Source organism: Megalops cyprinoides, chromosome 15 (genome assembly GCF_013368585.1).
Source record: "Megalops cyprinoides isolate fMegCyp1 chromosome 15, fMegCyp1.pri, whole genome shotgun sequence".
Classification (NCBI taxonomy): domain Eukaryota; kingdom Metazoa; phylum Chordata; class Actinopteri; order Elopiformes; family Megalopidae; genus Megalops; species Megalops cyprinoides.
This window is the reverse complement of record NC_050597.1, coordinates 2,136,387-2,149,627: the sequence shown is the minus strand read 5'-3', so window position 1 is coordinate 2,149,627 and position 13,241 is coordinate 2,136,387. Positions and strand designations below refer to the sequence as shown.

The 13,241-nt window shown below is 49.5% G+C and overlaps 1 protein-coding gene across 4 annotated transcripts in view; it reads left to right on the top strand.

The window, feature by feature from the left end:
- Positions 1 to 13,241, top strand: part of ehbp1 (EH domain binding protein 1) — a 131,026-nt gene that overhangs the window by 36,538 nt on the left and 81,247 nt on the right. For all 4 annotated transcript variants that reach the window (XM_036546482.1, XM_036546481.1, XM_036546479.1 and 1 more), the window contains exons 6-7: positions 10,408 to 10,589; positions 12,261 to 12,400. In XM_036546482.1, coding sequence (XP_036402375.1) covers positions 10,408 to 10,589; positions 12,261 to 12,400 — 322 coding nt within the window. The remainder of the gene's footprint in view (positions 1 to 10,407; positions 10,590 to 12,260; positions 12,401 to 13,241) is intronic.

The window sequence follows — 13,241 nt, the reverse complement described above, 5'->3', positions numbered from 1 at the left end:
AGCCCACTCCTCAGAAGTGCGATCTGTCTCTGAGCGGTTGGCTCAGGGTTCGGGCTGAAGGAGGGTGCCCTGGCCAGGCTGATAAGACCAGAGCCCAGGAGAGAGGAACGTGGCTCCATTTGTGAGGAGATGGTTCCCGCCAGGCCTTGTGGAGTCGTAATTGAATCTAGATGTCAAGAAAACCTAAATTGATAAAGGGGACCAAAATCCAGCCCACACGGGCTCTCCGTTTGGCCAGTGACAGTCCAGGGAAGGCCTGCCTCCAGCCCCAATCCCTAGCAACACGCCAACCAGAATCTTTGGCTCGATTCCAATTCCAAGCTGCAATTACCGAGACACTATATTGTGATTCTGTATTACTGATAGAGGTCAGACTGCCAGTTCAATTTGATAAATGGCTTTAAAAAAATATACTATTTCTACAATGTATTTTTTAGAAGTGATGACCACAGCAATCAGATCTGACCTGCTGTTGACCATTTTGTATATTTATCATGTAGCGTATACCAACCACAGCATGGTCTTACAGCAGTTGACCAGCAGAGACCAATGATTGTCCCTCGGTGTGAGATGGACATCATCAGCACTGTGTCAGTTTGGAGTCCCTGTGACCTCGGCAGTCCTGTCTGCATTATAAGCATTTTTTAACTGATGCGTTTTTCAGTAGTGGTGTCATCTTCCTTTGTCCAGTGCAGAATTCGCTGCAGTCCAGGAGCTGCGTTCCCTGACTCTGTGGTCACATGATCGGGACTGTTGGGTTTTTACCTTCGTTGTATAAAGGTGTCAGGAGCAAGGGGGCAGTGTAGAGAGACTGCATTAACTTAGCAGCAGCTATGTAGAAATATTCTGTGCTGTGGATGTTGAGTTTACATTAACTGTGTCAAAGAAAAAAAAATGCTTTTAAAAGCCCAGAGAGGCCGGCAGGTGTAGGTCGGTCATTGTTCAGAGGAGGTGCGTTGCTGTCTAGCTGAGGAGGGTGTCATGATGGCTGATCGGCACGTGTGTGAGACAGACTCTGATCGGGAGGGAAGGGGATGGCGACTGTGATGTGATGGAGCTGTAATCCCCAATCTGTGTTTGATGTAAATGGAGGGTACGTGAAGCGTGACCTCTGTCTCTCTCTCTGTGTCTGTCTCATACACTCGCAAACACAAACATGCAAACACTATCTCTCTCTCACACACACACACACACACACACACACACACACACTCATGCACATCCTTCGGGAAGAAAAGTACTTCAATTTCCTGTACCATTTAATTTCCATCATTTGCAAATACCAGATTTAAATACCCCATTCCTGGGGATCAGTGTGGGTGGTAGGTGCTCACCGCCGTATGTTATCAGACCTCACACGACTCCCTCCACCCCCCAACCTCCACCTCTTTGTCATTTTGGCTCCCATCTCTGCAATCTGTGTCTCCTGATGGATTGAGAGAGTTGTGTCAACATGCCAGCGCTGCTAAGTAGCTGTCTGAGGTCAAAGAGATGTTTCGCAAACTGTCCTGGGACTGTTTTCAGTATCAGATTGCAAGCTGCTTCGTTTCGGTTCTCCCACACTCCATGCAAACGCAGTGGTTTACACGCTGTTTTTTTTTCTTTAATCTCCAGTGTTGGTTATGTCAAAATGTTAATGATGTTTTAGCAGTATTATTATCTTACTGGGAATAAAGCTCTACAGCACAGCAGATCAAATTTCATATTGTTTTTTATGGAGTGCTACCTAAGTGAGTGGGAGGATGACTTAAATTTAAATTTCCCAGCACAGAGTTTTGAAGGTTGAAAGCTGCTCAGAATATTCCTGAATATTCCATTGGGGAACGGCGTAGCTGCTGCACAGTGCCGGCTCAAATTACAGCGCCCTGAGGAAGGACTGGGTCTCTGCTATCCCAAACTATTATTTCCGTTAGAAAGCGGCGCTGAAACCGTGACTGACTGTGCGCTGTCATTTGTTCCTGTCTCCTTTAAAAGTCCTTAATCCCATCCTTGTGTATCTAATCGTTCTCCTTCCCCCTTATTTTCCTTTTCGCTGGGAGATTCGGCGGGGGGGTTGGGGAGTGCCGGACAATAGAGGCTTCCCATGGCTCCCTGATTAGAGTCTTGTCTCGGGCTGCATTGTGTTGTACAACAAAAGTGATGATAATAAGTACAGTGCAGCTTTGTTGGGCTACCGGGAGGAGAGTGGCACAGGAGAGACGCTGGGGGACGGGCTGCCCGGCCGTCTGGCTTTCGGTTCTGCTCCCTTAGACTGGGGCGCACCTCACCTGCCGCGCACCTCACCTGCAGCACGCCTCACCTGCCGCACACCTCACCTGCAGCACACCTCACCTGCAGCACACCTCACCTGCTGCACCTGCCGCGCACCTCACCTGCAGCACACCTCACCTGCAGCACACCTCACCTGCAGCACACCTCACCTGCAGTACACCTCACCTGCAGCACACCTCACCTGCAGCACACCTCACCTGCAGCACACCTCACCTGCAGCACACCTCACCTGCAGCGCACCTCACCTGCAGCACACCTCACCTGCTGCACCTGCCGCGCACCTCACCTGCAGCACACCTCACCTGCAGCACACCTCACCTGCTGCACCTGCAGCACACCTCACCTGCCGCGCACCTCACCTGCAGCACACCTCACCTGCAGCACACCTCACCTGGCTCAGGCCGAATGTCAGGCCTGCTGTCAGTGGCAGTCATTGTGCATCAGTATCAAGAAGAGTGAAAAATCACTGTCAGTGTCGAGCGTGTGTTAGTGAGTTGATCTCTTCCTCTGACTGCGTGCAGAATTTCCTGGCGTATATTGAGCTGGCGTTGGGGGGGCAGAAACCCTGAGCAGCAGAGATTTGATTGTGTCGTTTTGTTTGTCAGCTCAGGCACAGCGGGCTGCATCCCAGGGTGCAGAGTGATTTCAAACGAAGGCCTTCGTCTGAGCGTGGCTCATTGTGACGGCTGTCTCCTCTGAAGGAATTACGCTGGCACAATCCGTATTATGCAGCTTCCTGTTGGAGAGAGACAGACAGGCAGAGAGTGCTGGGATTCTTCTCTTTGAATATTATACTGCTGAATTGTATTGCTACCTCTTTATTTAAGCATAAAAGCCGTGTTCCCCAATCCACAGCTGCCCAGAAGAACCGAGACTCCTGCCTCAACAATAACAACAGGGAGCCAGGGAGTGTGTGTGTGTGTGTGTGTGTGTGTGTGTGTGTGTGTGTGTGTGTGTGTGTGTGTGTGTGTGTGTGTGTGTGTGTGCGCACGCGTGCCCTCATAGTTATGTGTATGTGAATATGGCCTTATTAGTCATAACATAAAGCAAAGATAGAGACTACAGAGGGTACGCGGTGTGGCTTACCTTCCTTTTCTCACTCAGGGAGACAGGAAGTGGGAGCTGTGCGCTGAGACCTGGCAAGATGATGACCAGCGCAAATGAGAGAGGTGTTTTTAGGAAGCATTTGGTACTTTTTTCACTAGTGGATAATCCTGCCCACAGAAGTATGATAGATATGTCTGATAGTACTGTGTCCTCAAACAGACCTTGCTCTCAGCTGAGAACTGTCTCATTGTGGAACTGTACACATCCTGTCCCCGTACTGTCGCTGTACTTACTGTATGCACTTTTGTAAGTCGCTTTGGATAAAAGCGTCTGCTAAATAAATAAATGTAAATGTAAATGTATGCCCCCTGGAATACTACTGAGGGTTGGAGATGTTTCCCAGCGTGCTGTGGGAGTCTCCACAGGCTGAATGTGCTCTGTGGTCTCCCTCTGCTCCTGTGCTTCCTGTGTGAATTAAACCCCGGAGTGCGACAGGGTGATGAGGAGATATCAGAGCAGAGGGGTCATCTACGGCTCTCAGCTGTGTATCGCCACACACACGCACGTTCACACACACCGAGACACACACACACGCAGACGCACTCACACACATGCACGTACACACGCACAGACACACACGCTCACACACACACATACCCACACACGCACACACACACACACGCACGTACACGCGCACAGACACACACGCTCAGGCACACACATACTCACACAGTGCTTTACGTCTCACAAGGCCGGAGAGACTGGTGAAACTGTAATAGCAAACTGCCTTGCAGTTCTCATAATCAGCTTCTGGTCCAATGAAAATGTCTGCCGTGTTCAACTCTTCAGTTTGACAGTTTTATTGAGGGAAGTGTGTATTCAGTCACGGTTAATTACTGTCACACATAGGCAATGCATTTTGTTCAAATATTTTCATTGCGGAACTTGAGGGGAATCTCTGAGCTACTTCCCTCTTCCTGAGTCTTTGCCGTCCAATATATACTCCACACGTGATTAAATTCCGCACATTGGACACTAATTGGTGACCTTTAATGAAGATGAGGAAGTGCAGCTGCACAGGGCTTGGCTGCACCATGCATTGACCTAACTGGGGGAATATTGACACATTTCGTGATTATGAGGGAGAGAAGGCGCGTAAGGCTGCTGCTTTTGACACCTGTCTGTACCTGTTGCAGGTGGCTCTGATTGTACGAATCCTTTCCCTCTCGTTCCTTCTTATTGATCTGTGGGTGTAACAGTTGGCTGGCAGCCCCTAAACCGTGCCCTGCAGCGCCTCTCGGCATGGCTGTCTGAGGGCACAGCGGAGCCCCCTTCTGCCTCTACCCCCGTCCCCCGCAGAGGGGTACCGGCTGTGGATCAATACAGGGACATCTGTCAGTTTGGGGGCCACATACGGCTCCTCAAATATTTACATTTACATTTACATTTATTCAGTTGGCAGATGCTTTTATCCAAAACGACTTACAAGTGAGGCAGAGTACAACACAAGTTAAAAACCATAAGGAGTCAACAATATTAGAAGCGCTACATGACCAGGTTTCAGTGGTTGGCCAGACAAGGTACAAGCTAGTTGGTAGAGGTACCGAGTGCATAAAACCATTAGATTAGTGTTTTATATATATTTATATATAGCTTGGTAGGAAATAGTTTTGAGACATGAGAACTTCCTTTAGGTGGTAGTGTTTCAAAGATGAACCATGAGACTATTCTGTATGGAAAGTGGATATAAGGATGATATTGATGTGGGTATGGGAATGATTCTGTGGATAGAGGTTCTGAAATGAAAGCCATGAGAGAGCTGGCCTGTCTCGGTGGTGCCTGTCTCAGTGGTGTCGTGACAGGGCTGGCCTGTCTCAGTGGTGTCGTGACAGGGCTGGCCTGTCTCGGTGGTGTCGTGACAGAGCGGTGCTGCATCAGTGTGAGGGGTTTCACAGTGGAGTGAGGGGAGCGCCATGACAGGTCCATCCTAACTCTCACCCTAACCCTCTCCTCCATCTGAATCCCCGCTCCGTGGCCAATGCTCCAACTTCTGCTGCCCCTGCAGTTGTTGCAGTTAGGAGGATATTAAGAACAAATTCACACGTTAAATATGTTAAATATTATGATTAGGGATGTAACCAATATGTTGATTAATTGACAGTCAGTCAGATAATGTTTTATCCAATTTTTTGTCTGCAAAATGCTATAAAAAAGACACTTGTTACCACAAACATATTTCATCTTTCATTAATGATTAGTCGATAATCACTCATAATCTTCTCAGCCATCTACTAATAGACAGAAAGAAATATTTAATTTATGTTCCTAATTATAGTATATGCCACTTGCCAGGTAAGTGGTTATTACTGAATTATTATGCGAATCATTTCCAGCCCAGCGGAAACAAATAGCAGAGACCAAAATTGTCGTCACCAGTGAGACAGGCCATTGCACTCAGGTGTTGTGTCAGGGAAACATGCCCATTGTGGGAATAGTGAAACATTAGAGATGTAGAAGCTGAGGAATTAACACAAACGGAAAAGCGGGCCAGAAAGCTGTAAGACAGGAACCTGGTATCTCCACATGTTCCCGTAGGTGTCTCCACATGTTCCCGTAGGTGTCTCTCCGCATGTTCCCGTAGGTGTCTCCACATGTTCCCGTATGTGTCTCTGCATGTTCCCGTAGGTGTCTCCGCATGTTCCCGTAGGTGTCTTCCTGCAAGATGCACACTAGCTTTTCCAGGGGAAGAGCTGTTTAATCTTTTCCAAAGCTGTTTAAGGTTGTGGAGTTAACAAGTGATCAAACAGAGGATGTATTTAATTTTCATGGCAGCATTTGTCATTCTGTGAAAGACCAGGCCAGCTTTCTTTTGGCCTTATGGGGTGCGTAACGTTTTCCAGGTATTTGTGTTTTAGTTTAGGATCTAAGCTAGAACGTGGTTAAATAAAAAATGGCTGCTGAATAAGACTGTAACTCTCGAAACTGCAGAAACGCAGGCATGGAATCAAAGAGCATCTGTCTCATCAGATGACAAATAAATTCTTTTGTTGAAAGTGCAGTGACATGAAGTTGTTGGTAGGGGGCAGCATCCAGCCACCCAGGTTTTCCTCCGGCCTCCCTCACAGCGAGGTATTTAGCAATTCTGAAAATACAATGAGAGAATATTGATAGTCATATCCCTGTAATAAATTAAAAGTGCCTTATTGTCCCTTTTCATTTTACACATTGTCACAGCCTTGGACCTTAATCTCATTCACTGATTGACAGTGGCAGCCAGGGAAAAGAGCACATTTATTGTTTGTGCTAGTCAAATCTGTTAAACCTAATTCTTCTCTGGGTATTTGCATATTCTTAAGTATTTCTTCAGAGGGGCCTAAATCCTTCTTAAGTGTTTGATGCATTTTGAAATTCATTCATAAAGTATCTACATGCACTATTAGCTCTCTGTAATAAGACTGCATAATCTCGGTGATAAGGAGGGTTTTGAGCAGTGTATTCTGGTGGGATGACATGCTATATTTCTGACTGATTCAACAGGCTCAAATGTCAACATAAATGTCAAGTGCCTTCGCTCGCACGCATTTGATTCTTATACATTTTTTTTTATCGTATCCATTTATTGAAGGAGCTTTTGAAAGCTGCATGCAGAATCAGGAACGGCAGGTAACACGGGTGGTGGTGGTGCGGCGGGGTGCTGTCTGTGCCCCCCCCCCGTCCCCCGGCCCCCCGGCACACCACCGCTCCCAGACTCCCTGTGATGGCCCTCAAGTGGCTCTCCTCTTCTCCCCCCGCGCGGTGTCTGCGGGCGCAGATAGCGTGGGTCGAGGGGCTTCCATCAGAACACGGTGCGGATCTCCCTCCCTCTGCCTGCCTGCACCCGGAGAGGCACCTGCCTGGTTGGGATGTGCCCAGGTGTTCAGGTGTTCAGGTGTGGCTGTGTGGCGTCAGCACACCCCCAGGTCTCAGCACACCTGGTTCTGTCGCACTAACGCTACACCGCTGCTCTCGGCCAAGGCTGCAGTGTGAGCAGCACCGAGCTGCACGGAGACACACACACGCTTTGCGTTCGCGCACGCCGCGCAGACTGCCCTTCCAGGCCGCTCGCTCTCAGCCCTGAGGCACGAACGGCTCCCCTCGCTGTCAGGGGAGGATATGACCTCGTACGAGCAGACGCTGCGTGTTTGAAGTCGTGCTGAGGGCGCTCGGAGGCGGTGATTTGCGCGTGTGTTCCGCGCTGTGCGTCTTCGTGTGGAGTTCGCTCCAGTGCAGCGTGACGCACAGGCGTGGAAAGCGACGGAGAGCGAAGTCTTCGTGTGGAGTTCGCTCCCGTGCAGCGTGACGCACAGGCGTGGAAAGCGACGGAGAGCGAAGTCTTCGTGTGGACTTCGCTCCAGTGCAGCGTGACGCACAGGCGTGGAAAGCGACGGAGAGCGAAGCAAACTAGACCGCCGGCGCAGTCAAGGCCGGGAAGGAGCCTGTGTGTGCGTTTCACACGCTCGGGTGGGGAGTCGGAAGGCGCGTGCGCTCTGTTTGATCTTCAGGGGTTGATTGCAGGTGGGCGTATGGGGAAGGCTGCATTTCTCTGAATAAAGATCACAACACAAATTCCTCTGGATGCAGAATTAAGTGGCTGTGCCCCCCCCCCCCCCATGGATTTGTTTAACTGACATGAAAGCCCCGTGTTTGCTGTGCAGTACCATCATTGGATATGCGTGCACAGCCTCCTGAGCTGTAAGCTGGAAGGAAGAAAATGACGTACTGCACAAAGCAGATGCCATGCCAGTTATTTTTCCCTTTGATGTGAAATGTTGCCTTTTTAAGAACTGTTTTCAGATCGTTTCACTGGCTCTGCGCACTGAGCTTCGCAGGAGCCGCATGAGGCCCTTCCTCAGAATGACACTGATTATTGTGATGTCATCTGTCATGTGATCGAAAGGAGACTGAGCTGACCACCCTGCAGCAAGCGGACCTGCGCTGAACTAACTGCTCAGGTCCCAGCATTGGCTACAGCGGGCAGTAGTGAGCAGTTTACACAGCCTGCTGACAGACTGACCTGAATGAGGCTGCTCCAGTCCTTCATGGGCTCCCACCTGTCGTTCTGTTGGATTTTGGACTGGTTCTCTGAGTGCTTTTAGAGGACCGGCACACCACACAGTGCTTAGTGCGACATCACATCATGGGCTGAACAGGTGGAGTCATCTGCTCTGTTCTGTGGATTTTTTGAGTTGACTCAATTGCACAATTTAGATGCTGCCTGAAATCTTGCTTCCTTGGACTGGAGTTTTTCAGTCCTGTTCCATGTATCATTTACTTGGCAAACACACATCTAGACATGCATGGCTTGCACTCCACATCAGTCACAAGTACAGCTGGATGTTTACTGAAGCAATGTGGGTTAAGCACCCGCCCCAGGGATAAAGCAGCAGTGCCCTGGGAATGGAGCCTGCAACCTCTTAATCACAAGCACAGTTCCCTCACCACTGCAGCACACTGTGTGTGTGTGTGTGTGTGTGTGTGTGTGTGTGTGTGTGTGTGTGTGTGTGTGAGAGAGAGAGAGAGGGAGAAAGAAAGAAACAATACATGAGTAAAGGTTATGACGCATCAGGAGAGACAGCTTGAGCAATTCCCTGTGGTAATTTATCTTTTTCTCTTAAGTATTCCCAGGGTTTTCCGAGAGAGAGACGCCAGTCGACTGCCCAGGAAGTCAAAGCCCAGGGCTGCTCTTGTCAAACAGACGGCTGTTGTGAGCATGTTTTTAACGAGCTGGCTGGTGTCTTCATTTATAAGGGGGTTATCGGTGACAGGGCCGAGGCGGCTGGGTGAAATGGCAGTGCATCAGGTCCATCTCCATGACAATGAGCCCTGTCTCTTTTAATTAGCAGTTTGTCTTGGGTCTGAAGTGATCGTAGTTTTGTCCTTGCTGTGTTCCAGCAACTTCCTTACTGCATGTGATGTCCCAGCCTTTTCGAGCACTTCAAACTCTGAGACGTTGTGTCTGCCGATTGAGTGCCGTTTGTCCCAACATTCTCCGCTTTAGCCTGTATATATTAATGAGATGTATTTATTCGGTTGATCTGAAGTGATCCGCCTTGCCCTGATTACATCAAGGCGACCTGTATTAAGCATTTTCACCCTGCCATTAGCAGTAAGCTTCCTCGTGGGTAGATGATAAATTTTTCTTCTGTGATCACTGCTAGTCATGAGCCTGTTTCAGCTTGGCTGGTCTTTTCTACACTTTTATTCAGCTTTATTATTTTTGATCACTGTTTCATCAGTGAAACCTTGAGATGCGCTTGAATTAATTAAGCTTAACTTCTTAGGTAGGTAGTGGACCATAGGAAATAATACTAGTTAAGTAGTTAAGTAGTTGATATATTTAGTTACATTTCAGATATCCTTTTGTATCTGTTTAAAGGCAGGATACTTGTTGTTTGACGTAGTTTTTTAGTTTTTGGTTTAAAAATCAAAAGCTTCAAGGTAGAAATCTTTATGAGCAAAAAAATCTTTCAGTCATCTCCGTAATTATCAGAACTGTGGATTAAATTTAAACAATTGTTTTCTGACAATAGACGAAGTGGTTGTGGTGGAAAGGCACAATTAACCCCGGCTTATTGGAGCCTCCCTTGGGCCGGCTTTTAGGTTTATGCAGAAGACAATCAAATGCAATCAGCGTTGTTGGACCGCACCACGTTACCCAACGTGACTCGCGGAAAAAGGAGGGAAACGCGGGTTTCAGAAGTCTGCGTGTACGTGCTGAAATAGCGCTGAAACAGTTTCCCTCCGCTGTGCCTGCTTCTCACCGCGTCTCAGCTCTAATAACCCACAGCTGGGCGGTTCAGAAGATGTGCCAGCAGTTACCGTCTAGCGCCTGTTTGCTCTTCTGGCTAGTGTATTGACAGAGAGGCTTAGCCGAACTTGGATAATGCTTTAGTTAAATTTGATTTTTAAATCTCAAGCTCAAGTTTTATTTCATGAACAGGGAAATGTAGAGGGGAGCGTGGGGGGGGGGTCAAAGAATAATAATGGGTGTGTGTTATTTGATGTGGGGGTGTGTGCGCTGACTCCCTCTCCCTCCCCTGGCTGTCGCAGGAGTCTCCCTCTGGGCGGCGGAAAGCTCTGGCCACCAGCAGCATCAACATGAAGCAGTACGCCAGCCCCATGCCCACGCAGACCGACGTCAAGCTCAAATTCAAGCCGCTGTCCAAGAAAGTGGTGGCAGCCACGCTGCACTTCTCCCTGTCCTGCATCTTCCTGCGGGAGGGCAGAGCCACGTGAGTCCCTTCCCACAAGGCCTCACTTCATTGTTGTTTGTTTGTGGGGCTTTTTTTTTTTCCGGTCCTTTTTAATTAGGCTGGGTGTCCCAGGAGCAATCAGGCCCGCAGCCAGTGAGAGGGATGAGGAGGGGGGGTGTGAACGGCAGCATTCCTCTCTCTTCCTTCCTGCTTCACTACACCTTTCCCTCTCTCTCTCTCTCTCTCTCTCTCTCTCTCTCTCTCTCTCTCTTTCTGTCCCCCTCTCCCTTTGTCCCTTTCTCTGTCTCTCTCTCTCTCTCTCTCCTTCCCCTCTTTCTGCCTCTGTCCCCCTCTCTCTCTCAAATTCAAATTCAAATTCAAATTTTTATTGACATGACCACACATATGCACATACTGCCAAAGCAATTTTCACATACCTATGCAAACAAAACAGGCTTAAAATACCGATGACTTAAAAAACGACACTGTCTTTCTCTCTCTCCCTCGTTCACTGTCTCTCCACTTCAGCGACATGGTCAGCGAGCCCCCCTGTAACACACTGTACATTCCTGTCATACCTCTCTCTCCCCACTCTGTCTCTCCTGACACCCCCCCCCCCCCCGCTGTTCCCTCCTGCCCTCTCAGGTTCAGCTCATTCATGATCACAGGGTTTTGCCATCCACTTGCCTGGGACTGAAATAAAAAAATAAAGGAATTCAGTGCATGCCTAATTTCTGTCACTTAGTTTCACACACTCATCACACAGCCTGTATCTGACTGTGGAGGACTGGTTTAGCTGTGCTCAACGTGGCCACTGAACAGGGACCCAGCAGCCTCCTGTGCGCTCCACAGGGTTCCACCAGACATATTGAATCCTGGAAGAACTGTTGAAACACATCTGAATGTTACCTATAGATTCTTTAATAATCCATATGGCGGGTGGCAGCAATGTGTGTCCACAAGAGTAGACTCCGAGGTGAGGCCTGGAAGACCCGCCCCCTCATTGGGCGATGTCACAGCAGAACCCTGTTACATAAGTTTAGAATGTCTGCAGCTGAAAAATTCTGCACAGCCGTTAGAGGGAAAGATGGAAGGGGAGAATGAGTGAAGGAGGGAAAGAGAGGGAGAGAGAGCGCTAATCCGGGGGCCTTATCTCTCTCTGGCCACCCGGCCATCGCTGCAGGAATCCGCTGCGCTGTTGCCAGGCGTCTCGTGAACACGGCCATGAAGGACGCATTGTTCTGTGCGTGTGCAGGCACTTCCTGTCCCTCCGCCGTTCACACACAGCGAGTCGCTGAACACACTCACCCGCGTAACAGTGAACACACCGGCCACAATAAAGGGGTGCTTTACATGAGCTTTTCTCTGGGTGTGAATAATGCTTTTTCCCTGAGTGTTTCAGTTGGAGCCGGAAGGCTTGATCGTTAGTGCACTTCAGATGCTGATAAGATCAGCTCTGTGTTTATGGGTCTGTGTGTGTCTGTATGGAGCTGTGAACCTGCGAGTCTCGGGAGTTCGGATGTGTGTGAAAGCGAGGGTCTCCTGTCACAGCCCAAACCAGGCAGATTTTAAGCTTGAATGTGGCTGAGGTTTCCAGGCTTTTTCATAGGGCTGCAGACTGTGGGTCAGGCCGGGTGACACAGCGTTGCCGAGCGGTGTGTTCGGTGCCTGCCGTGTGCCAAGCCGGTGTCGTGTGATTGGCTGCCACAGGGATGAAGACATGCAGAGTCTGGCCAGCCTGATGAGCATGAAGCAGGCGGACATCGGAAACCTGGACGACTTTGAGGAGGAGAACGAGGAGGACGAGGAGAACCGGGTCAACCAGGAGGAGAAGGCTGCCAAGATCACAGGTGAGAGGAAAATGAACCGGTGCTTCTGGTGAAGGCACATCATTCCAGGTGTGGCTGTGGGGGCAAGACACAAGCTAAACCGGAATCTGATTTCAGCTAGCTCCGCCCAAATCTCCATAAGCCACTGCTCTGTCCTGCCCTCACCACGTTTGGGAGCGAGGGCCTGTACAGTAATGAGCGTTAAAATGAGGGGCCAATGAAATTAAACTCACTAGCAGAGTCAGAAAGTGCATGCTTGCATGACTGGGCTCTGTAGCCCAGTGCAGAAATAAAAGCTGTAAATGACAGCGGTGCAGATGCAGGGTTCTGGCTGTGCCCTCGGACCCGGTCCAGGTGGCGCTCAGCCTGACAGGTTGCTGGCGGGGCCTGGCTCGTGCAGGTCTAGGCAGTGCCCTGCCAGCACTGGGCACAGGCAGGTGAGTCCGCTGCCATGTGCAGCTCCTGGTGGAACAGCGGGGCTCAGAGCCTCCCTCCCATTGGCTGGCAGCACTGAGGGCCAGCGTGGGGGAGGGGTGCCCGTGTACCTGCCAGGCCACGCCCCCCCCACCTTTGAATACCATCTAATTCGGCAGAGGGGCGGGGCCAGTCTGCATGCCTGCACTGCCCTGTTTGGTGTGGTGTGGTTTGCGGAGCCAGATGTCTTTGTAGCAGTGAGTCTGATTCAGTCAGTTCATTTTCACAGGAGATGCAATTTAGGAGAAGTACTTCCTGAATGCCTGTTGCAGAACATTTCTCCAGTATTGAATGTCTGTCATTGCTGAGTAAATTAAGAGTCATGATTATCCATTGCTATTTCATTATTTGTTGTTTTATTTAAGGTTGAGTTCAGGTAAGAACAGAC